At 36.3% G+C, this 27,072-nt stretch overlaps 1 protein-coding gene across 1 annotated transcript; it reads right to left on the reverse strand.

The window, feature by feature from the left end:
• Positions 1-80: 80 nt before the first annotated feature.
• LOC131425131 (protein tweety) lies at positions 81-19,537 on the reverse strand. Its single transcript, XM_058586740.1, has 6 exons — positions 18,802-19,537; positions 8,080-8,565; positions 7,638-8,020; positions 7,309-7,581; positions 397-504; positions 81-330 (listed from the first exon to the last, which is right to left on the reverse strand). The coding sequence occupies exons 1-6, from the start codon at positions 18,958-18,960 to the stop codon at positions 81-83; spliced, it is 1,659 nt and encodes a 552-aa protein (XP_058442723.1). The 5' UTR covers positions 18,961-19,537.
• Between the last annotated feature and the right edge of the window lie 7,535 nt (positions 19,538-27,072).

The following is a 27,072-nucleotide window of genomic DNA, read 5'->3' on the forward strand; positions in this document are numbered from 1 at the left end:
TGTTGTTGCTGATGAGTTACCGTGTGGTAATGTTGTATGTTTGGCGGATGATATTTTTTATCGTTACAGGCGGCGTAGCTTCAGTAAAAATCATTTGCATCTAGTGTCTTGCAGTGCTTGCTCAGTGTGGCATATTTGCCGTTGTTTGGACCATGCATATGAGTGGGACTGTTGTTATGAGATGGCAGTCTTCCGAGGGTATGAGTTCCTCCCGGTCGCATCATAGCTTGATGATGATGCTGCATGTGAGCTTGTTGTTGCGGTGTCAATTCATGCTTTGCATTTCGCGCCGGATGCGCCATAGTATGTGAGCCACTGATTACAGGAGGACTGCAAAAAAGAGACAATTCTTGTAGTGATTATTGTAAATAATTAGTTATTGTTTTTGCACTCTACCCCTTATGATGATGTGGCAGTACTCGGGTAGTATTATTTTGCTGGTTTTGTGGATGAAGTTGATGCGCTGATACGTATGATTGCTCTTCGACTTGAGCGTAATCATTTCTGTAATAAATTAGAATGTTAAATTTATGTGCAACAAAATAGTTGAAGGTGATAATAACTGAATCTGACGATCGCCGCTTAGTTTGTATGACTATAAAACACAAAACTTTCAACTACAGGATTCGACGATTCCCCCGGAAAGATGAGCATTTCAATGTTATAGCATTCAGTTTAAAGTACATTTGATGTCTTTTTTTATCATAGAAAACATTTGATGGTGATGTTCAATCATGTTATGCTGTCATCTTGAATTTAGAAAATGAATTTTTCCAAATTTTGTAAAATAATGTCAAAATCTTTGTGAAGTTGTGATTCGGGAGTTTTGGTACTTCATTGGCACAGGTTTATGCTAAAGGCACAAGCACATTTTCGTTTGTTCTACGCTTCGTCTTCGATTCATCAGTGCATGAGTAGGTGGTAATGACAGTTTAAAATAAACTGCTAATACATTGATTGTAATTGTAATTGTAATTTATCAGCCCACAACCTGGCAGACCGTGTCCGCCCATCTGCTTGAGTGAGGTTCACTTCAAGCTGGCTGTGAGCCTACTAAAGCCTGACCGTTGATATGCACTAGATCGTATAGCACACCGGCTTCCTCCACCAGCAGGCGCTGCTCTGAGTCCCACTGGTTTCAGATACATTAGGTTAGGGATAGTGGAGATAAATAGGGAAATATAGCATTTAGAAGTTTACTAACTACTACTAACTACTGTGTTTGTGGCTGAAAATAAAGCGTACGGAACAATAATAATAATTACAATAATAACAATAATAATAATAATGGTAATAATAATAAAGTGACATTAAAAACAATAGTGCACTTACCCCTCTCTCCCCACCTTACCTCAGCTTAACAAAGGTCAAGTTATCACTCAGAGTACCACCTTTTCGTCATTCTCTGGAGACGCCCCAGGGTTCTTCTTCCTAAAATTTCCTTGCTCTTAGGCCTTCGATGACAGTTCCTTATTTCAACATTCTCGTTTCATTGCGCCCCCACCATGAAATGAAATAAGATAAAATAAAGTCAGGTGTTAGTAAGTTAGTAAGTTTGTTGGATTATATGATGTAAGGTAAGGATGCGCATTCAACACCAGATTGTCCAGGGAAGCCACAGTATGTACACAATGGCACGATTGCTTAAAATGTCTTCACACCTGCCCGAATCAGTTTCGCCGTCAATGCAATTTGTATAACATCAGTACCGATATCGAACCGGATCGGAAAGGTTTGAAACTTCCTTAACGGTTCATAAGATGTCAATCCGCTCTTATTCCTGATCAGAGATGCCAGAACTGCAGATATGTCTGTAAATCTGCAAATTTTACAGACTTTTGAAATTGTCGCGACCTTTTTTCCAAGTTCGTTATACATTATAGAGAAATTTCTGCAATTTTTGCTAACAGCAGATTTGTTTTCGGATATACAGACTTTTGCAACGCTGTCTGAAGATATTTGAAATTTTTATCTGGCATCTCTGATAATAATAAGTCCACTTTTTGAATTTAATTCACCTGTTCCGGACGAATGTGATATATTAATCACCCCCATTCTGCATCTCGATCGAGTCGGACCCCGTCGAACGAATGTAAAAACCTGCACTCTGTAATTCGATCGAGTGATGCCTTTGTATGGAGAACTCGATCGAGCTACAGAACGCAAAACTTCACACCCGATCGAAACAATCCGACTCGAACGAAACACAGAGCCGGGGTGAATAAGCATCCCAATTGCATCAGTAATGCCTGAAACAACCCAATGGCCCATTGTCAATTTCAAGCAGTATCAGTCATGTCAACTCTGTGATAAATACAGATGATATAATAAATTCGTTTTACCGTTTTAGGCGAACGATCGATCTCGGTTTGATCCGACTTGGTCAACACGAAGTGTAAATTGACTCCCACCCTCATCCGCCAAGCAGGGTACGCGCCCTGTAGTTTATCATCCTAAGCTCAGGGCAATAGGATAGTTACTATTAATAATATAAAATTTATAATTTTTTTAATAAAAGTTTACATGTTGCACACTTCCCACGTTGAGAATATTAGCAACAGTCACAAAGTGGGTTGGAGACATCTATAGTAAGATGTTAGTTCCTTATCAACAGTTGCACTCTGTCCCACCGCTTGCTAATACTCCGCACCTCCTCATTCTGCTAAAAACAGGAGTCACCAGTCATCATTTGACACCGTGTAGGCAAGAGGTCGGGGCTTGTGACGACCAGAGCTAAGTCAATCAAACTGCCGATACAAACAGTAAGATATGATATTTGTTGCTCCTTCCAGGATGTCGTGCACCTTTGACCCCCAATAAACTGCTAATACATTGATGAGTCGAAAACGAAACACAAAACAAATTACTTGAGAAGTTACTATACTATCATATAAAATCCAATGATTTTTATTAGAAAGATGCATTAGAAAATTTTAACATTGTACCGAAAAACTGACCCTCCTGCATTAGTAGTAATTCCTAATTACTTAGATTAATTGGAGGTTTTTAGCATAGAACAGCTTGATTAATTAGATTTTCTTGTTTCGTCCATAATATCCCTTAATCAAGTCTGCATGAGATGTAGTGACATATATTAGTGAATTTAGGCTTTTTGACTTGAAAATTCCACGAATGGGTAGAACTTAATCGCTCCATATCAACGGGAATGTGTTGAATAATTTATAATAAATAGTCCCATACTGCAATCACAACAAAATAGTCACAACTAACTCATAATCAAATTTGATTCTCGCGTTATCTACATGCAAAGGCATCATATTATGAAGATATCCAGCTCTCACATTTCACGAACAAATCGCAAACATGGCGCGAATATGGCGCCCTCAGGCGAGTTCGCATCGAATCTCGTACATACAAGTAGGCAGACCCTGTCAGCTTAGATAAAAATCAGTCTCCAGTTCAGTTACGTCATCGCACGGCATCACATTGAACAGATGCAGACTCTGTCAGCTTGGAGCGAACTCAATCTTCAGTTCAGCAACGCCATCGCACGGCATCACATTCAACGTATCATGTCAATTGTATGGGTTCACAGTGATTCTATTTTGGCGCGCACGATTTTGACATTTCTCACTTCATACTTCTATGTACGAGATTCGATGCGGACTACCCTGAGGGCGCCATGTTCGCAAAAAAGGATGTTGCCAATGATTTGTTCGGGAAATGTGAGAGCTGGGTATCTTGTTAATATGATGTCTTTGTAGCATGTTAATTGTATGGGCGCGCAGTGCTGCTATTTTGGCGTGCACGTCATAGTGAGGTGAAGTGACTGGGTAAAATTTAGCAAAAGTTTGCATTTCTGATTTTTCGTTAATCAGTTATTTTTAGTCGGTGTTTTATTGGATTATGAGAAAAATCAAACTATGTTCATGGTGGCTTACGACGTATCGAAAAAAAAATCAACAAATTAGTCGTTGAAGAATAATTGTTGGTCCAACGGTGACAAAAAACACTGTAGCGCATGAAATATAGTACCTTCACATCCGAGATACGACAGGTAAAACCAGCCATCTGACACCGGTATGTGAGCACCAGCCATTTGAAAGTATACCGATTAACAACGTTGAGCCCCTCGCGTTTCGAGCCCCAAACACTGCGATGTTTTGATACCATCGCGACTCTCAAATTGTGAAAATTATCTCCACTTGATGTCCCAAAACACTGTCTGCGGTATTTTAGGTAAACCGACAAGTTATTGTGAAAGAGTCGACAGCTATCTAAAAATATATATATGGAAAGTGAATTCTTAAATCTCGCGATGCAAAATCGACAAGTGACATTTAATGACAAGTGTTCTACCGAATTTAGGTAAAAGCTAATTCGAAACTGTTCGAAATCTCTAAAAACGCATTTGCTGAACCGGGAACTAATGTCTCCACCCTGTAAATTAGCTTTTATGGCCAATAACTAGCAAACATACCCAACATACTGAGCGGAAACATATATTGGAGAAGCCAAATGGATGAAAAACTAACAGAAAAGATGATTTAATGGAAAAACGCTCAGAGACAGGACTCGAGAACCTGCGTTCTTATGCATTCCGTGCATACGCGCTTCCATTTCGCCACTCTGAATCTTGTTTTAGTCACTCTAAAACGCCAGTTAGGCACAGTAGCACGTACATCGAAAATGGTCTACATCCAGGCCGTCACCCGACCGATACCTTATATCCAAACATCTTCTCTGTCCATCAAACACTAGTCTTCTCGCTTTATACCTATTTCTCCGATCAAGCATTGAGTATGGGAGTGAATATATAATCGCTTGTCACCTTCTTTAATGGTGCCAGATTCAAAGTGGCGAAATGGTAGCGCGTATGCACAGAATGCATAAGAACGCAGGTTCTCGAGTCCTGTCTCTGAGCGTTTTTCCATTAAATCATCTTTTCTGTTAGTTTTTCATCCATTTGGCTTCTCCAATATATGTTTCCGCTCAGTCATTGCAAAACTGAACTTAGTTATGGCGGCTTTACGTCAAACCAACTAAAAATAATAAATCAATACCCAACATAGATTTGTATGGTTAGTTCAGAGGATTTTTTTTCGTTTTTACATTGTTCAGTAACATATAGAGACATGAATATTTATTATTTTGGAACCGGAAGTAGTATCAGAATGAAATTCAGTATTGTTATACGAGTATGTGAGACCTTTCATTTGAATCTAAATTTGTAAAAATCGGCTCAGTTATCTACAAGAACATGGAGTGCATATTTGTTTCTTTCAATTTTTTGCACATATCACTCTGTATCTGTGGAAGCGTTTAATGGGAAAGTATGGCCTTTCATATGAAGCGATTGTAAAAATCGGTTTAGACATCTCCAAGAAAATTTAGTGTATATTTTGTTGTGATTTTTCGTAAATATCACCCTGTAATTCCGGAACCGGAAGTCCGGCCAGGATAAAACTCAATAGCGTTCATTGTAATGGGATCATAAGACCATTCATATGAATCTACGTTTGTAAAAATTGGTCCAGCCAGCTCGGAGAAAATCAAGTGCATTTTAAGAAAATTTACACACACACACACACACACACACACACAGAAACAGACATTTTACGATCTCGACTAGCTGAGTCGAATGGTATATGACACTCGGCCTTCCGGGCCTATGTTCAAAAGTCCGTTTTCATAGTTATTGCGTAGACTTTCGAAATGAGAAAGGCATACTGAAAATTTCACAGAATATTCTTAAGCAGCAAGACTCTTTGCAAGCGTATGAGTAATGCCAACAATGTGTGCGTAAAAACAAATTCCGGCGCTTCTTTTCCTGATTTTAATCAATAAATCTTCCATATGGTTAAAAAATAAACCAATCGGATCATTCTGCTTAAAATTGCATTTCAAGAAAAGCGAAAATCTTAGTCTAAAACTCTTCCGCTTTCCTTAAAACTGCTCGAGAAAAAATATTTCAGTTTCAGCTTACATCCACTAACACATTTGATTAGCAACAAACACATTCCTATAAGAATTTCCTCTTGCAGCAATTATTGCGATATAAAGATTTACGTACCTTCTATAAGTAAACCCGAAAAAAGGAACCTTTAATTCAACACGCGAAAGGCAATGGATATGAAATGTTGTCGTAAAACTATTTATTTTTCCAGGAAACTGCTTTTGTAACAGAAAATATTTAATTTTGTTTATTTTGTGTAGCGCATACTAATACAAATCCATTGAAGTAGTGTTGCTGACTTTTTTATTAGGGAATTGAAATCATAATTCATGAAATGTAAGTAATTTTTCATCAAACGTTTATCAAAACTGATATTTCATCCAAAAAGTCTGGCTTAACGTTCGTTTGAGAATAAATTATTGCTAAAAAAGATTGTTTGAAACTCAATCGTGCAAGCCACTTTGATAAACTGGTTGCACTTCATATGACATACGTACCAAATAAAATGTACGTAATGACATACGTACCAAATAAAATGTACGTAATACACAAATTACCAACACAAGTTAACTTGGTTTACTCTTGATCCTTAACTAAATTTCAAAGACATCATCGGGAGGATTCTTCGACATTCATCACCGTATCAAGGAAAACGTTTTCGATTTGAAACGGGAAAATATTAAAAAAAAAAATAAGGCCTTAAACGTACTGTCCTCAACCTTTAAGAATAATCGGAGCCTTGAGTGACTGACAACGACTGTTTTTTTAAATTATTAGTATGGCACGTTACACAACAAGAACAAAATTTTTCACGGTATTTCATAAGTATGGAGCGCTCCTGAATTTTTTTTTTGAAAATAGCAGAAATCAGTGGTGTACGAAATTCTCGTTTTGTGCCAGGTAGATGCCGCTCACTTCTCTCGATATGAAGGGAATTCTATGATTTTTTTTTGTGAGTTGAGAATGCGTCCCAAATATGGAACACCATGCAATCGGTAAGAAATATACATTACAACGCTTTGTAGAATATTTTGAAATGTGTGTCCCATATTTGGGACTCAATGCATTTAAGGGTTATGACGTGTACTTGATACAGCAAATAATTTCGTGGTGATAGACTAATGCATAAATAGTAGCGAATGATCAATCAATCTCGTACTAGGTAATTGATTTAAATTTGTATCATTCCTTGAATCATACACGAACAGTTCCGAGAATTATTTATTGTTGGTAACAGTTATAGTTATGAATATTTGTTTAAAAAATTGTTTCGGTTTGTTCTTATGATGATGAATCAGTGGCCCATTATCGAGTGATGTAAATGTGGCACATTATTTATTTAAAAGTATCGGCGATAATTAGATTGTTATCATCTAAATAGAGTGGTATACCTTTTTCTGATATAAATCCAAGTATGTGAGTCAACCCAAACCATTACTGTCAGTAAAATTGCTGCCATGAAGCTAGCGATAAGCATAAGTACGAGTCCGAGTAGTCCACCCTCACAGAGGCCTCGTGTTGCGTTGAGATAACTGTAATGGACTGCTTTGCAGTCTACAAGAGCCGTAAGTCCAGTAAGGATTCGCTCACACAGTTTAATATCAGCGTTGACAGATCCAAGTTTTGGTCCAAGACCAGCGTTTTTAAACAAAACTGGAGATATCCTGCAATGAAGATGGTATTAGTACTGCATGATTTTTAAAAATTGTACTCTCTTTACTTCGAGACAACGCTCATAGCGTTTCGTGCGTTGTTGATCGCATTTTGTGATTCTCGCAACCGCTGTGTGAATGGGTTAGAACGTGCCACATCACATTGTGTGTAATATAACAGAATATCAGAGGGTAGCTCGTTGGGTGCTTGATGTACAAGGAAATCCGCTGGATCATTGCACAAATCTCCCACGGCAACTGACGTTGACAAATATAGACCTGACATGAGCCACGACCCAGTTACTGCGAGTAGGCCGCAAACACTAAACAGAATCAACGCACACCTTGAATGGCGAGCCACTCCGACCAACAATACGGCGCACAATACTAGAAGAAGAGCTAAGATTGCAACTGTTCCAGGCCACCGAATAAGCTCCCACTGGTCTCCTTTCTGAAAAAAAAGATATCGTTGGAATTATTACGTATTACGCATGAATAAAAAATATTTACTGATAGGAAGTCCGTAATAGTCAACCCAACCAGTGGTCGACGAATATCATTAGCTGCATTTTTTGCAACTGTTACGTTTCCTTTGGTAATTGCTAGTGCCATTTGGAGTTGGGTTAAAGCAGTAAGGTTGTTGGCTTTTCCGTCGAAAATATCTTCCAGCTCTGTAAGCTGTTGTTGTATTTTCATAGTTAGGGTATTTTCCAGTATGAATGTTTGGTTTCGAACGGACGAAACGACATTGTCAACTTTGCGCCCTGCCTGTAGCACTTCCAATAACCCATTGTGTAGATCGTCATTGCCATATAAACCTAATCCTATGGCCGCACAGCACAGAACAGTTACTATCGAGAGCGTGACTTTTAGACTGGTGATTGAATGTGCTGGTCGTGGTTTACGGTCACAGCATCGAGTTAGTAGATATAATAGAAGCCCAAAAAGAGATATAATCAACAGTGCGGCTGGTATCGATCCTAGTATACCCAAGCTCTGCAATAACAAAACGAATATGAATAACATGAATAATGTACACAAAAATTTCGAATTACTAGGTTCAAAATTCAGAGTAAATAACTTCTACAAGAATTGGCTTAATATGATTTTCATTCAACACGAATTGAGTTGCGGTACTCGTCTGGAAGGTGGCAGAATTTATGCCCAGCCGCAAAGCGATCAATGTGTGTGTGTATGAGGAAGTATTTGACCTATTACAAACCCCATTTTCTGGTAGCGGTTTACAGAAAAAAAATCAGTACACATGCAGATAAGTTTATTCCTGATCTCGAATAGGCCTTATACACGAAAACTTCGAGATTCGATTAGATCGGCAACACGAATTTATACTGTTTGTTCAGTAATCTGAAGGCTCTTTACTAATGTTCATTTAAAATTAATGTGCTTTTATTCGCTGAAATTTGACATAATAATTTGCTGAACTGATCAGTAAATAACAAATATATCGAAACCAGCAAATGCGTTTGCCAAGATCTCGAACAGTGAGTTAGCTTCTACCGAAATTCGACAGGACACTTATCATTTCATGTCACTTGTCGCATTTGCATCGCACCATGTCGTCAAAAACGACGGGTAGGGTCTAACAATTTTGAAAAATCAATTTTTTCTTGTATTTTCGTATAGTTTAATATTTCAAGAATTTTCTATAAAATTTTCAAGCTTGTTGGAACAAAACTCTGGAAGTTATGGGCCTATATCTTTTCTTATCTTATACTGCGAAGAGACAGGAGATCGGTGCAGAGGCCCAAGAGTTCTGTTTTGATTGATTTTAAAATTTGACAAAACATTTTTGAAATGTTTTATTATAACAAAGTACAAAGAAAAAAAGAAAAATGATTCGGTGACCTACCGAGTAAGTGAACGTAAAATCTAATTTACTTTTCATAGATACTTTCTGATATCTTTTTATTTATTATTTACTAGCTGAATTACCCAGCGTTGCTCGGAAATGTTTCGTGAAGGCAAGGCCGAAAAAAATTCTCGAAGTTGTCCTGCTTAGTGAAATACTGTGATTGTAGTGAAACATAACTTAGACGGAAACATGATTGAACAATACTCCGTTCATGTTCAGATTGCGAATGATCAGTGTCCCATCTCAGATCTCACAATAATCATAATTTACATGGTATTCTCGACAAATTGGGTCAGTTTTCTATTTGAGCCCTTTTGTTAGAATCATTTAAAACATCTTTCTCTCTATGAATACCTTCTTGATAATCTCCTAGTTTCATATGTATGTGTGCTTGTAACGTACTTCCGTATTTCCTCGTCACATTCAATCTACAATACATTTGGCTTCCATGGATATAATCACTTGCTACTCCCTCCTCTTCATAAAAAATTTTATGACATCATGAATTGCTCAAAATTTTCCATCTGATAATGATTATTTTCTAACAAATGGCGGTTTAACATCATAACTACATTCGTACTATAGAATAACTTTTTTATATCATTTGTTTTACCCCGGCTTTAACCATTTTGGTCGTTCATCGGGGAGGAAAACCTATAGAATAATTATTCAGTTGATACAAATGTTGTTTTAATCTTATTTTCATCACCTTGAGTCGACAGTTTTCTCAATTTACATAATAAAATGCACATTGATTGTATGATTTCGTCAGTTCAGATCAATGTTGAGAATACTTATTCCCCCTTCCTCCATGATTACCTTGAGTAGTGTAGAAAGTATCTGTGCTTTTCAAAAAATATCGATTCCCACCTTTTGTACATGTGTCAAACTTGGTGGCGATTGCTTTAGTTGTTTCGTAGTTATGCTGAGACTTAAATACACTCGCGTTTATAAACAGATAAAGATTATTTTCTCTTAGTTCTTTGAATTTCCCGGCAAAATGGAACCAGATCCTAATGAAATTATTTAAAGAAAATTGCATTGCACTCGAATTAACAACAGCAATATTATCTACTACGACCTTGAAATTCTTGCCACTCTCTTGTTTTACAAAAAATGGGAGATGAAAATTTATTTTCAAAAACCTCTTCTTCTAGTCTAAATGACAATTCTCTTCAAATTATATAAATTTCGTCATTGACCCTCTCCCTCCATGTTAAGGACACTTGCTACGCTCCCTTCCCCCCCCCCCTCCCCCACCTCATGGAAGTATTCTTATAACCATCTCTGAAGAGCAAGAAACACATGTGCCAAGTTTGACAGCAATCCGTTAAGTAGTTTCGAAGGTATGCCATTACAAACATTACACCTCCCTTTTCAAAGGCACTTGCTACATCCGTCTCCCATCAAATCATATCTACGGTATGCAAAATGTTTTTAAGATCTTAAAAAATATCGATTTTCGTCAAGTTATATGAATTTTTTCATGACCCCTCCTTGTTAATGACACTGGCTACGCTCCCTCCCCCCATAGAAATACGCTTATACCATCTCTGAAGAGCAATAAGTACATGTGCCAAGTTTGATAGCAATCCGTTCTGTAATTCCGGAGTCATGCCATTACGAACATTACACCCCCCTTTTTAAAGGGACTTGCTACATCCACCCCTCGTATAGTCATATCTAAGGTATGCAAAATGTTTCTATGGTTTTTAAAACGTATCGATTCTTGTCAAGTTATATGAAGTTTTCCATGACCTCCCCTTGTTTATGACACTTGCTACGCTCCCTCCCTTGTAAAAATTCTCCTTAAACCATCTCTAAAATGCAAGAAGTACCTGTGCCAAGTTTGGTGGCAATCCGTTGAGTAGTCCGAAGTTTTTTTTTGTTTCAATTATTGAGGCTTTAACATTAATGTCATTCGCCTCTTCGGGTCAGAAAAACTATGTGCGGGGTTGGGAATCGAACCCAGGCGGGCGGCGTGAAAGGCATTGACTTACCCATCACGCTATACCCGTCCCCCCAGTTATAGCGTTACAAACATACAAACTTACATCCATTTATATATATATATATATATATATATATATATATATATATATATATATATATATATATATATATATATATATATATATATATATATATATATATATATATATATATATATATATATATATATATATATATATATATATATATATATATATATATATATATATATATATATATATATATATATATATATATATATATACATATATATATATATATATATATATATATATATATATATATATATATATATATATATATATATATATATATATATATATATATATATATATATATATAGATTTCTGTTTTAAATAAAAATGAAGGTTATTAAGAGCCGTCCCTTCCCTAACCTTAGATTTTGTGTTCATTATTTTATACAATAATAATACAAAATTATTGTTATGCTTATTGATGAATCGACAATTCGTGATTCCTTCCTGCTTACAGTAAAATTGACGTTACGAAATTTAGAGTTGCTGAGATTCGCAGGAATTATACATTTTGCCGAGACGATTACCGAGCACTCGGCGGGGCAAATATTGATATTGTATTTACCGCGATTCAGCAATAAATTTTTAGTGTGTAGATAAATCGAATTCCGATGACCCATTCTGCATACAGAACAAATCGTGTACCGAAATCACCGCTCCATCGACCAGTTGCACTTCATTACAATGTGTGCAGCAAATGTATTCAAAAATCACAGATAAACTTTTGATAGCTTGCGAATGTTAAGCAACCGACGCGTATTTAGTTTATATTTTCTTGTTTCAATGACATTCTCAAATCCTATTAATGCTCCAGCTAGCACCAAGCATCTATAACTGTTATCCATTCATCGACATATTTTCTTTTCTACCGTGTGTCAGGCAATATTATTTGACACAATTTTTTTCTATATGAATTCTTGTTCGTATATTACAATTATACGATGAAGTTTGATGAATTCCGCAGACTTTCGTTTACTATGAAACGAGCACCTCTCAGCCTCTGTAAAAACGGTTTATTGAGATCATTTGCTGTTGGAAATAAGTTGAATCAAAATACGGCATTCCAGGATGTGATCTCGGACCAATTATAAATATCCGTATTATAAATTACACAGTTTGGTTTACCTATAGTGCATTGAAGATTATCGTTTTGAAGTTTTCGTTTCATTCCGAGGGGAATCACGAATCAAAAATAATTGGCTCAAGTGGCTTGGTCCCATGGTTTTTATCCATCGAAAGAAAAAAATCAGCCAAGTCAGACAAAACTATGCGCATCTCCTACGTATGGTTGACCTTTCCGGAATTAGTTACATACACTAAAAACTAAAGGCGAATAATATAATATAACCGATACTCAATTACGTCTTTAGCATCAGGTATTACATTGCAACTATTGTATACCGTAATATGACGCAATCATGGCTTTCACTATTCAAAATTCAGATGCATTGGTATAATAAATAACATGTATTATGAATTGACTGAATTGTTGGACACCTATAATTCAGCTTTGATACAATTGTTTTTATTTTTTACTTTTTTATTTATGACTTCTGGTCAGTCAGTATTTTTTACTTTTTTCGGTTTTTTAACGATATCAAACTAACTAGAGATTATAAGAGGAGAAAGAATATGAAATCATAGAGCCATAGTACTCAAGGAAGAGCAAGGATGTGAAGAATAAAGTGCGGAATGCGCTAAGATGCCTAAGTTCGACTCCTCTGGTAGAAGGTAAAAGTTTAGATACGAGAAGCCTTCTGCTTACTTAAATGACCCTTGTCACCTCTCACTTTTCCGCATTTTATTCTTCACATCCTTGCTCTTCCTTGAGTACTATGGCTCTATGATTTCATATTCTTTCTCCTCTTATAATCTCTAGTTAGTTTGATATCGTTAAAAAACCGAAAAAATTGTTTTTATTTAATAATATCGTGTATCTACAAGTACTACGCAGCTGCTAAATTCTCCACAGCCTTCCAAGATAAAGAAACATGACAGATTTCAAAAACACTACCGATTTTATGATTACTGATTTCTAAAGAAATTTTTTTGTTTTTTAATCGTGGTAAGTATTAACCAAGCTAGTAATAAAAACACATTTCCAATCATGATAAGTTTTGGTTAATTTTCCTACAGCCAAACTAAAATTTTCAAGATTTGTAACTATCGGAACAGTTCTTCATTTTTTAAATGAACGATGCATTAGGTGTGATTTTGTGAAACTATCATTCGTAAGTATGGTTGGAATTAAGGCTATGATCTCTTGGAACATTTTTAAACAATTTTCCAAAAAATGTCACGGATATTTCTATTTCTATTCTCTATGAAATACTTGAGAAAACTGGAAATTCTCGCTGCTTTGTGACAGAATGAATTTTTTTTTCAAAAAATGCCATTCGCTTCATTAAATGAAGTTGATTTGGGCGATATAACTGAAAATAAAATGATCTACCTACAAGATCAACTTTTTCAAATGATCATCCGGATGAATTCGACTTCATCACTTTTTGAAGCATTTCAAATCGGATGGCAATTTGCAAATAACATTATAATGAATATAAAATTTAACAGTGATGTTAAATAATTATTTGAATATTTTAAATTGGAATGCTCGATCTTTGAAATCGAGTGAAGATAAATTTTATAATTTTCTCAAAGTTCACAAAATCCATATAGCCATTGTGACAGAAACTTTTCTTAAACCAAATGTCAAATTGAAAAGTAATCCACATTATGTAATTCATCGATTTGACAGGTTTACTGGAATGGGTGGTGGAGTTGCCATTTTGTCCAACGGCAAATTAAACATCGAATATTACCTTCAATACTAAAGTTATTGAAAGCTTGGGAATCGAAGTTGAAACCATTCATGGAATTTATTTCATCGCTGGAGCATATTTGCCATTCCAATGCACCGGCGAACAATTAAATTTCTTTAAAGGCGATTTGCAAAAACTCACAAGATATCGATCGAAATTTTTCGTAATAGGGGACTTAAATGCTAAGCATGTCCAGTGGAATTGTAGGCAGAATAACAGTAATGGTAAAATACTTCATAATTAACTCTCAGCTGGTTACTTCACAGTTTTTCATACCAGTAATTCGACTTGTTTCTCTTCCGTGAAAAACCCGTCTACAATTGATCTGGTTCTAACTGATCAAAGTCACATTTGTAGTGAACCGATTACACATGCTGACTTTGACTCAGATCATCTTCCTGTAACATTCAGACTTTCCAACGAAGCTATAATTAATCCAATTAGTTCTATATTCAAGTAGCATAGAGCTAATTGGTTGGATTACAGATCTCACATTGAAAATCATGTGGATCATGAAACTATTTTAGAAAATTCTGCGGACATCGACACAGCAATTGATAATTTGAATCATTACATTATCGAAGCTAGAAATCTTTCAGTTCCCAAAGATCAAACTAAATTAAATCTCGTGATCCTGCTATGAAAAACATAGTTAAGGATTTACAAAAAAGAAAATAAACATAGATTTACTCTTTTGCGAAATGAAAATTTCGCTAAAGAAGTTGAACAAATTAAACCCTATTCTAAACCTTTCTGGAAACTTTCTAAGGTTCTTAAGAAACCTCAGAAACCAATTCCTGCTCTCAAGGAAGGAAATCAAATACTTACAAATGGCGAAAAAGCTCAAAAACTTACTCAGCAGTTCGAGAGTGTCCACAATTTTAATTTGAACGTTGTGAGTCCTATTGAAAATGAAGTCTCACTGAAATATGATCATATTTCAACCCAAGTGTTATCACAAGATGACATTATTGAGACGAATTTTGATGAAATTAAATCAATTATTAGGAATCTTAAAAACATGAAGGGTCCTGGTAATGATGGAATCTTTAATATTCTTATTAAAAACCTTCCCGATGTTGCCTTGAGACTCTTGGTTAAAATTTTCAACAAGTGTTTTTCATTAGCTTACTTCCCAAAAAGATGGAAAAACGCTAAAGTAATTCCTATCCTCAAACCTGATAAAACCCCAGCAGAAACATCAAGTTATCGACCAATTAGCTTATTTTCTTCTATCAGTAAACTTTTTGAAAAAATTATCTTGTTGAGAATGATGTCTCATATAAATGAGAATTCAATTTTTTACCAGAGCAGTTTGGATTTCGTCATGAACATTCAACTACTCATCAACTTGTCAGATTAACGAACATGGTAAATGCAAATAAATCTTCTGGAGTTGCTCTTCTAGACATAGAAAAAGCATTCGACAGTGTTTGGCACAAAGGTTTAATAGCAAAAATGTCTGATTTCCAGTTTCCTATATATTTGATCAAAATGATTCAAAATTATTTGACTGATCGTACTCTTCAGGTTAGCTATCAGAATTGTAAATCTGAATTGCTACTCGTACGCTCCGGTGTTCCGCAGGGTTCGAGCATAGCTCCAATCTTGTATAATATTTTCACTTCTTATCTTCCAAATCTACCCGTTGGTTGTCAGAAATCGCTATTCTGTGACGTCACAAGTCTGTTAGCCACAGGTAGAAATCTAAGAGTGATCTGCAGTCGCCTACAAAGAAGTTTAAATATTTTCAGTGATTATCTGTCAAAATGGAAAATTAAACCAAATGCAGCAAAAACGCAATTAATTATTTTTCCCCATAAGCTAAGAGCTTCTTTTCTTAAACCAAACAATAATCACATTCTCAAATTGAATGGCTTGGAATTGACATGGTCTGATCAAGCTAAATACTTAGGTTTAACGTATGACAAAAAACTCACTTTCAAGGATCACATTGAAGGAATCCAGGCAAAGTGTAATAAATATATTAAATGTTTATATCCTCATATAAACAGAAATTCTAAGCTCTGTCTAAAAACAAATTGTTAATTTATAAACAAATTTTCAGACCAGCCATGCTTTATGCAGTACCAATTTGGTCAAGTTGTTGTTCCACCAGCAAGAAAACGCTTCAAAGGATTCAGAATAAAATTCTGAAAATGATTTTGAAGCGTCCTCCCTTGTTTAGTACAAATGAGTTACACAGACTCACAAATATAGAACCATTAGATGTAATGTCACATAATATTATAAGCAAATTCCGACAAAAACCGATGCAATCTTCAATTGAATCGATTCGCTCTCTGTATTAGTTAGTAATTAGTATATAAGTTCTTTTTCCCCATTACACAATACAGGTTGGTTTAGAATTTTCCCTATACAAAAATTTCAGAATTGCGGAAGCAAATGATGTCCTCATGGTAATAACCAAATCTTATATATATATATATATATATATATATATATATATATATATATATATATATATATATATATATATATATATATATATATATATATATATATATATATATATATATATATATATATATATATATATATATATATATATATATATATATATATATAATAGGGCTGAAAAGTCACCACTTGTGGCTGAACACCCAATTTAAATTTTAATAATTTAATTTTAACTCTTATTCCAATGATTAGTTAAAAAAAAATTCTAATCCATTTTTGGATTCAAGTACTTATGTGTTTAACATCGTACAAAATGAGAGCCGGTTCATGTCGATTCTTAGATATAATAACTATCGATTTAAGCTACAAAAAATCTTGTTCTTTTTAATGTTTCATGAAGACGCCCTTGAAAAATATGGTTTGTGAATCAACTCATGACGAAAATCAGTTCAAAGTAAGATATGCTTTAATGAGACTGTTTGAATGGCAGAAGCACAACTAGGTGGACTGAAAAGAGTTTTTTTTTGTTTCGTTTTCGACTCATTTGAACATTAGCAGTCTATGTTGAAATGCTAATACCACATCGCGGTTCAACATAAATCGCTAAGCGTGCGTGTTGAACCGCGAGATGAGTGATGAGTCGAAGACGAAATGGAAAACAAACAGCGTTTTATTAGTTGTAGTTACTCTGAACAAACATTTTAAACACAAAAAACTTTAGGTAAGTATTCCCTTAGAAGTAAATAAGCAAAAAACTCTATTGAGATTTCTTTAGTGTATAGCGATGTGCAGAAATAATTTATTACTTAATGCTTTATGAATTAGTTTTAATTCCGTACAGTTGCCTTCAAGAATTTCCTTCAAAATAGAATTATTAATAAGCTGAATGGAAATACTTTTAGGAAAATAGATAATTATAACTCAATCAACGAATGACTTGACATATGTTGTTTATGTCTGCAAGCTCATGAGAATCGTTATATAAAATGATTTCCCTCTACATATTTTAAACGAAATGACAATAAGACTAAATATAATGATATGTTCGAACGGTATCCGGTTTAAAAACTAGATACAATTTTGTTCCAGTAAGAGAAATTGTCAAGGAGAACGGGTAAATTTTGAGTCTTCTCGGTATTTATCTAGAAAGTTGCTTCTAAATGTTTTTTTTTGCTTCAAGGCGCAATTTACCATCATAGTTTTCTCCGCTGTTGCAGAGCAGAATTCAATTTTTTCTAAATGAACTGATTGTTTTTTCTAGCGGTAGCGGAGAAAACCTTTTTTGATGCTGTTTTGCTTAGATTTAGAACCTCAAGTCTCTTCTATAAAAAAAAGAGTACAGAATGAGTTCCAGTACTGCAATCGAATCTATTACTACCACTGATCATTTTTATTTCAATATAAATTGATACATCACTGATTTAAACATTTCTTAAAATAATCTCACAACGATTAAATTTTTGATCTGTAAAAATTTCAATGCGTTTTCCAAAGATACACTAATAGGTTGTGTAGATATCATTTTCAACACTTCAATCAACATTATTCTCGAAACTTGCATAACAACAGAAGCATATAAAAAGCACAAGCTTTATCAGGTAATTTTATTACATATGTTTATATGCAAGAAACTTGACTATAAAATTGAAGAGATCCGATGTCATGTAAGTAGGGGTTAGTGCTTCAGTCTCGAACAACACTTCATAAAAAACGTTTGAATCAAGCAAATGTTGACCTGAAAGTCTTTAGCTCATCAAATTTCTAATTTTTTTCTAAAGAAGATCGTAAAAATCAATTCTTCTATCCACTAGTACACATGAGAACTCAATGATTAACATTCAAGTTATATATTGACATATCATATGCTGAGTCATTGTGTTTTGATATTTTCAATTTCATTATTAAAATTTTACGTTTGCTTCAGGGATATACCCATAGTCCTCAACTTGACATTTTACCAAGTTTAAAAACTCGGTAAATGATCTCAGAGTTAAAACCGAAGCTAAATAATTATTACGTTAGAATTGTAATAACAAAGTTGAAATGTACAGTTAACAATGATAAAAATTACCTCTAAATAAACATCATTCGAGGGGCGAAATGTGTTGTTGATACGATGGAAAGTAATGTTGTAGTGAGGTAGTGCGTGTAACAGTTTTGCGATCAACGGAACTTTATATTGATCATCATCTTCGGGATATCCCATTATTGGAGGAGAAGAACCCTGCATGGTATCAGCAGTTTACACACGATGCTAAATATCACTTGGTACTATTTCCACCAGTCGGTGATTCAACTTTGCACACAATTATCCTGTCTTCAATTATGCAAACGGGCCAGATCTGTCACTCTGCCTCGCTGTTTTACAATTGTCGATCCTACAGCGGGCTGATATAATTTTGCAGCAGACTCATTCCCTTCCACAATCATCAATACTTCTGCAACCAAAGGACAAAAGTAACAGAGCGGGTAAGACTAGGGCGTCTGATGACGGGAAGGGAAATATCTCATCCACCAGCGAGGAGCGCCCACTCGATTTAAGCCATCTTTCACTTGAGATTTTTTTCTGTGGTACATATCATGGGCACGGTTAATTGTCCTTTTATCACTTATTATAGCTGTACTTTACACTTCAAGTACTACCAAAACGTTCATACACGTTTGATGCTATTAATTGGAGCCTTTAGTAAAGAATGAAAAGCAAAATTTTCAACTTTATCTTCCACAAAATATGAAGAGGAAACATTTTATGCTCTTGGTCACACCCTTGTTTTCGTTCTTGATCCTGGCAGCGTACTACAGAGCATATCTGTAGAAACAAATCAGAATGGAGAAACATAAAAGATATACGAGAGAGGTGCGGAAATATGTTAATTCTCCCAAAGAGAGTCGACTATGGTGCTCTCACATATAAACATCTCACTTGCCCTGGTAGCAGATGCACCTTTCCATCTGGTCGTTCTCATTGGTTTATGCATTTATGCTCCTTTATACAACCGTTCTCACTTCTCACTTATGTTTTGTACGTTTCCACCAACCTAATCGAATGTAGGTACAATGTAGTTTTTTTTCAATAGAGTGTATTCAAAAGTTGATTTTTAATCGTAAAATCGAAAATTTCTCCGACAAAAGAAGAATTTGCCACGAGACAGTCATATAACCAGTTGCTTTTCTTTCGCTTCGACCTCCAACTACCTGTGCCAGAGTTTGTCGTACTATTTCGGATGACTGCTGACTACGGTGGGACAAGGTTGTATGGGAAAAAGATGAAAAGGTTTATTTTCCCGCTTCACTAAACTTTTCGTGTTCCTTTTGGATCCCATAAGAACTATGCAAATTTTTAGCCCGATCGGGAAAACTATATTTTCGCGCCCGAGGTCTAAAGTATTTATGGAATTTAGTACGGGGAAATTGACTATTTACAAAAACAAGTCTACTGGAGATTAATCTATAAACTCAGTATTTTATTTTTTTTTCGTTGGAAATTTAGAGGAGGAAAACAAACCGACTTGTCAGCTTAGTATGAAAATTCTTTTTAAATATAGAAAATGTTATTAAAGGAAAACCGACACAAGGACCGAACAATGACTCATTATTTAATATATCTAGCACCACTGCTGCTTGTGAAAGTTATATGATGTCATGTAATCAGAGCTGCAAATTGTCAGTCATGTCCAGTGCGGTAAAATTTCATTTTCAATCGAATAATAAAAGATGAAAATGAAACTTATGGCCGCTGACCGTCAGCGTATCCCTACTAATTCATTTGACTTTTACTGCCATTTTCAAGTGAAGCTCCCAGAATTCATCGTCAGTTGAATAATCGTACCTAGTCATTTGAAGTTTTGCTTGCTCAGTTTCAAGTGCCAAATAGTATAGCTGCTTCAGTGTCTTCGCTCTTGGTAGTAAGCAGATTCGAACGAATAGAATTATAAATGGAGTAAAGTATTAAAAACGAAAACTGAAGGAGGAAACAATTAATTTATGTGTATTCTGTGATTGACATTTCAGCTTTCTGATTAGTCTTTCATCTATTATCTTGAACCAATTCGAATGTTTACATCAACCTCATTTGAAGGCCGCTCTCACACTATTGAAAGAGATATTTTGTTACTTCAAGAGATCAACTGACGGTGGTTAAACTGTGCTTCGGTTGGAAGAGAAACAAGTGTTGAACTGAATGTTGCCCGGTCGGTACTTCAGAGAATGTTGTGTTTGTCAGAATGTGAAGTTTACTGCAGTAGTGAGACCGTCAATGTGTTCCACATCAAGTTTCAATTGAATTGAATGAAGTTTTACTTCACTGGTCATGTCAAATGACCTTGACAGACTGACTAAAATCATCGTCAACTGTAATCGGTACGGTCAAAGTGTCTGTCAAATGAGATACTCGATAGTTCAATGACCATGTAGAAGTATACTCAGTCAAAGACAGGTGACGCATTTTGTTCTCTCTCTCATTCTCCTATTCCCTGTTGAAGTAAAAACAAACCAAGAGAGTACTAACATAAACATAAATTGATAAAGCTAATTGTTCTTTGTAAAAAGTCATCGGATTTCGGAGTTTATTGGTGTACATGAATTTAATTCAATGTTTATACTGCTTGATTAATATTTAGTCACATCGTAATCAAGCAGTGACAGGTGAAATGAAGATAATATCAATCGCATCGGCAATCAATGAGCGTCCTGGAGAGTATAATATCAAGAAAATTTAAGTTATGACAGATCGGCTCTCAGACACTCAATATATGATGATAGGTAGAGCCTGGTTGGCAGCAGTCCAGTGACATAAACTTTCCAATCTTCGTCGTGCAAAGTTGCTCGTTGATAGTGACATTTAGCAGCTCTGCATGTAATATCCTTCCAACGACGACACGACCTGCCACACGTGTTTGAAAACTGTATCACAAATTTAATAACCCCTCAGTAACTCGTAATGTCAAAATGGTATCGCAGAAAAAAATACCTAAACTGGCAACTGTTGTTATTCGAATAACAGTTACCGTAACCTTAGTTACATATTTATTACTGACAGTTATTTATGTAAAACAACAATGACTCGAATGCTAATAAAATGGAGACAAAAGAATCTTCAATGGGAAGTGAAGCAAATATTTTAGGTTTATGAAACTTATGAACCAGAATCATCTCATTTAAAGGTTAAGTAAAGCACTATGTTTTCGTGATATCGATATGATATGATATATCCTAGAAAACCGAACGCACGTCGTCGCTTCCAATGTGTTTTCAAATTTCATTTGATTTTAGTGTAAATAACATGAGCAATCCTACTAAGTCCGATGCTTTAGTGCCTGATCACCTTCTGAGTATGTTCTGAGACTATGAAAATACTTAAGAAATGTTCCACGATCCAAGAACTACTTGGAGTATTGTCCTTGGGGACTACACTGTGTCACAGCACGAACTACAACGGCTAATACATTTTTTGTTTGTGGTTCATACTTTCAAAGCTACACATTGCTTACTTGTCTCTTTATAGCTGTTCCAGGTAAGTTCCCAGTCGTCCAAGAACTTCAGTGAATACAGGTCTGAAGATCTATACGAACATTCGGCAGTCGATGTATAGTTTTTGAAAGCTGCTCCTAGTCGTAGAGCTACATACTGCTTACTTGTGTATTTTGATCTTTTCTCGTGACATTCTCAGTCGTCCAAGAACTATAGTGAAAACAGGTCTTAAGATCTACACGAGCATTCAGTAGTTAATGTATAATTTTCCAATGCTGTTCATAATTGTAGAGCTAAATATTGCTCATCTGTCTATTTTCGACTGTTCTTGTAACATTCCCACGCGTTCAAGAACTTCAGTGGAAACAGATCTTAAGATCTACACGTGCATTCAGCAGTTTATGTACAGTTTTTCAATTCTGTTCATAATCGTAGACCTATATATTGCTTACTTGGGTATTTTGATCTTTTCTCGCATGTGGTAACACGAACATGGACCGAGAACGATAAGTTCGTTACTGCCCTTATTCTTAAGACCTCAGACCTTAAGATCTACCATGTAACACAGTACAGTAACGAGCTTATCGTTCTCGGTCCACGTTCGTGATACTACTTGCGATCAATAGAATAATTGTGATTGCTCTAGACCATCCAAAAATTACCTGTAGACAATTTCAAAAGTCTGTAAATTTTGACAAAAGTCTGCGAAAAACTTGATTTTTAAAAGTCTGCAAAAGTCTGCACAACAAAAAATGTCTGCAGCACTATGTGCAAAATCTGCAGATCTGGCATCTCTGACTGACACCATAAATCAAATAAACATAGATTTCTCACAGTACGGTGACACTAACAGCACCTCTAGTGACAAACGGGTGTACTTTTTTCCATTAGCTACTGTGGTTGTGTTAAATGCACAGGCAACTTTTTGCATGCATTTTAGGAGCATTTACGCACCCTAGAGTGACTATAATCAGAGTGGCGACAGCTGTTCGTTTGGAATGACAGCTCCCAGTTCCAAACGAGCAAACGACCTGTCAATTCAATGTAAAGCTAATGGAATGTTTTGAATTGTTGCCAAAATTACGGATGAGATGTCGCCACTCTGGTTATAGGCACTCTAACGCACCCATTCTCCACCAGACGGTGCTTTTGGTGTCACGGGTTGCTCAACTACATTACTATTACACTGGGAAATCTATGTTTATTTGATTTATGCTGACACGTAGGTTTTAATGGACTGGTATTTAGAAGCTGTTCAATGCTAAGACAACACGAGACAGCTGGCTTCTTACTCTTATTTTGTTTGCTTTACATGGGCCCTGCTGAATTTTTTATTGATAGTTGACTGTATGTACCTAGCGACAGTAGCAGTTCAGCCAATTTCTTATATATATATATGCATGTTATTTACATTCCATTATTCAAATAATAATACTTGTCATATTAACAAAAAAATCGTCGTATTTTGTGTGGTATTGAGCTATCTAGCGTTCGGAGATTTTATAAATATTTACTTAGAGTATCTACAATATTGCCGTCGGCTTTCACCGATTGCAAACGAATTCGTGGGACAATATCAGGCAGAATTTATGGGCGAACGCGCTACCACGGACCAAGTGTTCGCCATCCGCCACGTATTGCAAAAGTGCCGCGAATACAATGTGCCCACACATCACTTATTCATCGATTTCAAATCAGCCTACGACACAATCGATCGAGAACGGCTATGGAAAATCATGCACGACTACGGATTCCCGGACAACCCGATACGATTGGTCAAGGCTACGATGAATCGAGTGATGTGCGTTGTTCGAGTATCGGGGATAAACTCAAGTCCCTTCGAAACTCGCAGAGAGCTACGGCAAGGTGATGGCCTTTCGTGTCTGCTATTCAACATTGCTTTGGAGGGTGTGATAAGAAGAGCGAAGATAGACACAAGTGGCACGATTTTCAGAAAGTCCGTCCAGCTACTTGGTTTCGCTGATGATATTGATATTATAGCACGCAACTTTGAGAAGATGGAAGATACGTACATCGGACTAAAAGCTGAGGCCAAGCGGATCGGACTAGACATCAATGTGTCAAAGACAAAGTACATGAAAGGCAGGGGCTCGAGAGAAGATAACATCAGCCATCCATTACGAGTTCTGATTGTTGGTGATGAAATCGAAATGATCGACGAGTTCGTGTACTTGGGCTCACTGGTGACTGCCGATAATGACACCAGCAGAGAAATTCAGAGACGCATATTGTCAGGAAATCGTGCTTACTTTGGACTGCGCAGGACGCTTCGATCTAGCAAAATTCGCCGTCGTACGAAGTTAACTATCTACAAAACGCTGATTAGACCGGTTATCCTCTACGGGCACGAGTCCTGGACAATGCTTGCGGAGGATCAACGCGCACTAGGTGTTTTTGAACGGAAGGTGTTGCGAACCATCTTCGGCGGAGTGCGGATGGAAGACGTGGAGAAGGCGAATTAACCATGAACTGCACCAGTTGCTGGGAGGACCAACCCTCGTCCAAACGGCCAAGGTCGGGCGGTTACGGTGGGCCGGTCATGTTGTTAGAATGTCGGAGAACAACCCGGTTAAAATGATTCTCGATAATGATCCGACCGGTATAAGAAGAAGAGGCGCGCAGCGACAAGATTGATCGATCAAATTGAGGACGACCTGCGGACCCTTCGCAGCTACCGAGGCTGGCGGCGAACAGCCATGAACCGAGTTGAATGGAGACGCCTCCTGTATACAGCAGAGACTCGCGTGATCTACGACTGAAAGAGTAAGAGTAAGTACAATAATCGCAAAAACTACAAGGATCAGCACCATGGGGTTGTTCGAGCCATTGATGTGGAACAAGCAACCAAAATTTCTAATGATCTACAATAAAAAACACCGAACATCACTTGTCTTGATTTGCAAGAAACACGAAATTACACCATTATCCCAAATGTATGCAATTATATCTTTGTACATACTTGCGATTTCGATAATTAAGCCTCTGTTCGCCAAGCTTGTGTTCAAGTTTTTTATGCAAGCAGTTTTTCTACCATTCTGCTATTTCGGTTGAAGCGATAAACTATTTCTCATTATCAATCGAGTTTATCTAATATAAATTAGAAATTATTCTTAAGCACTCAAAATTTATCCAGAGGTAGTTGCCAATTTCTCATGGGGAAACGAAATAACATGGAATTCCGAGCTTGCATGACACAAGATCAGAGCATACCAATTAAGGGCTGCGACCAGTGTGTTTTAAGGCGTTTTAAAGGGCTATTTTCACGCTTCAAATCTGATTTTCTCAGTAACGGTGACGAATATCAAAAAACCCAACTGACAATCTCTTAGAAAATTAGTTTAGATTATTCTGTGAAAATTTCAGAATTATTGTTTGACTTTAGCGGTCGAGAAAGTCTTTTTTCTGAAGGAAGAATTGCATAGCTGAAAACGGCAACTTTTAACTTGTTTATTGAATATCTCGCCTTCAAAAGTATGGATCAAAAATCTATCCTGACAATGTCTAGATAATTTAGTTTAGATGCGATTAGTGCTTAAAAACATATATGTTGTCGCGATAAAAATTAAGTGAATGTTATTTTTGTAATGGTAAGTCCATTTCTATGGCGGCACCATTTTTTTCTGCTCTTGTATCCTGGTAACGTAACGAAACATGAGAGAGAAATAAAATCGGCTCAGCAAGGCTGCCAAACAAGCGGTAGTTTTATTGGATTTTATGTAATGTAGTCAAACTTGTAACCGAAAATATCGAAACTTTCTTGGCCACCCGGCGACATTGAGAGTCATTTTACATATTTAAGAGAGAGCATGGAGAGAAATGTAATACGCACAGCGAGCCACACGGTTTTACGCTAACAACTGGCCTCAGCCCTTAAAGCTTCAAATCGTTTTATGGCACGTTTTTGTCTTACTGTCTAGCATGCTACTGCTACTTACCTACCTCTAGCATGCTACGAGTAGGACTGAAACGTTAGCTTTAATTTCGCTTCTATTTATAGATTCGCGTGCTTCCAACAGCTTCGCTTTTGCATCGATTGACCAATCAGAGCGATGCTCTCTCTTTGATACATCGCTTACTCCTTCAAAACCGTCGCCTATGGCAGGGAAATCTAGTATACCAAAGATTTTTAGCACCCAAATAGGACACTGCTCGATACTAATCAAAATTTCAATCATTTATTATTGAACATACGAGGTCTGTTCAAAAAGTACCCGGAATTCTCATTTTTCTAAAAAAATATTTATTTATTCGTCTACATCTATATGGTCCCCTTCAAAGTAATCCCCCCTAGATACAATACACTTATGCCAGCGTTTTTTCCTGTCTTCGAAACACCCCTGATAGTCACTTTTCGTAATACTCTGTAATGCTCTCAGCGATTCTGCCTTTATCTCTTCAATCGATGAAAAACGCTGTCCTTTCATGGGTCTCTTCAACTTTGGGAACAGGAAAAAAATCACACGGAGCGATATCTGGTGAATAAAGAGGTTGGGGCATGATTAAAGTCTTGTTTTTAGCCGTTTAGCATTTGTTTTTTTGATCAAAATTCAGCAGTTTTGGGACGAATTTTGCTGCCACTCGTTTCATGCCCAAAACATTTGGAAAAATATGATGGCATGAGCCAACTGATATGCCAACTTCATCAGCAACTTCTCTAATAGTGATTCGGCGATCATCCATAATCATTTTTTCCACTTTTCCCACATTTTCATCGATTATTGACGTGCTGGGTCGACCGGAGCGTTCGTCGTCTTCAACGTCTTCGCGGCCATCTTGGAAACGCTTATACCACTCGTAAACACTTGTTTTTTTCATAGCAGTCTCACCGTAGGCTCTCTGTAACATTTCGCAC

Source organism: Malaya genurostris, chromosome 1 (assembly GCF_030247185.1).
Source record: "Malaya genurostris strain Urasoe2022 chromosome 1, Malgen_1.1, whole genome shotgun sequence".
NCBI lineage: Eukaryota > Metazoa > Arthropoda > Insecta > Diptera > Culicidae > Malaya > Malaya genurostris.

Excerpts from the sequence above, each read along its gene's own strand:
- LOC131425131 (XM_058586740.1), bottom strand. The coding sequence starts at position 18,960 with ATGCAGGGTTCTTCTCCTCCAATAATGGGATATCCCGAAGATGATGAT. Across the intron at positions 8,021-8,079 it reads CTATTACGGACTTCCTATCA|AAAGGAGACCAGTGGGAGCT; the intron begins GTAAATATTTTT and ends CTTTTTTTTCAG. Across the intron at positions 331-396 it reads CTGCCACATCATCATAAGGG|TCCTCCTGTAATCAGTGGCT; the intron begins GTAGAGTGCAAA and ends TCTTTTTTGCAG.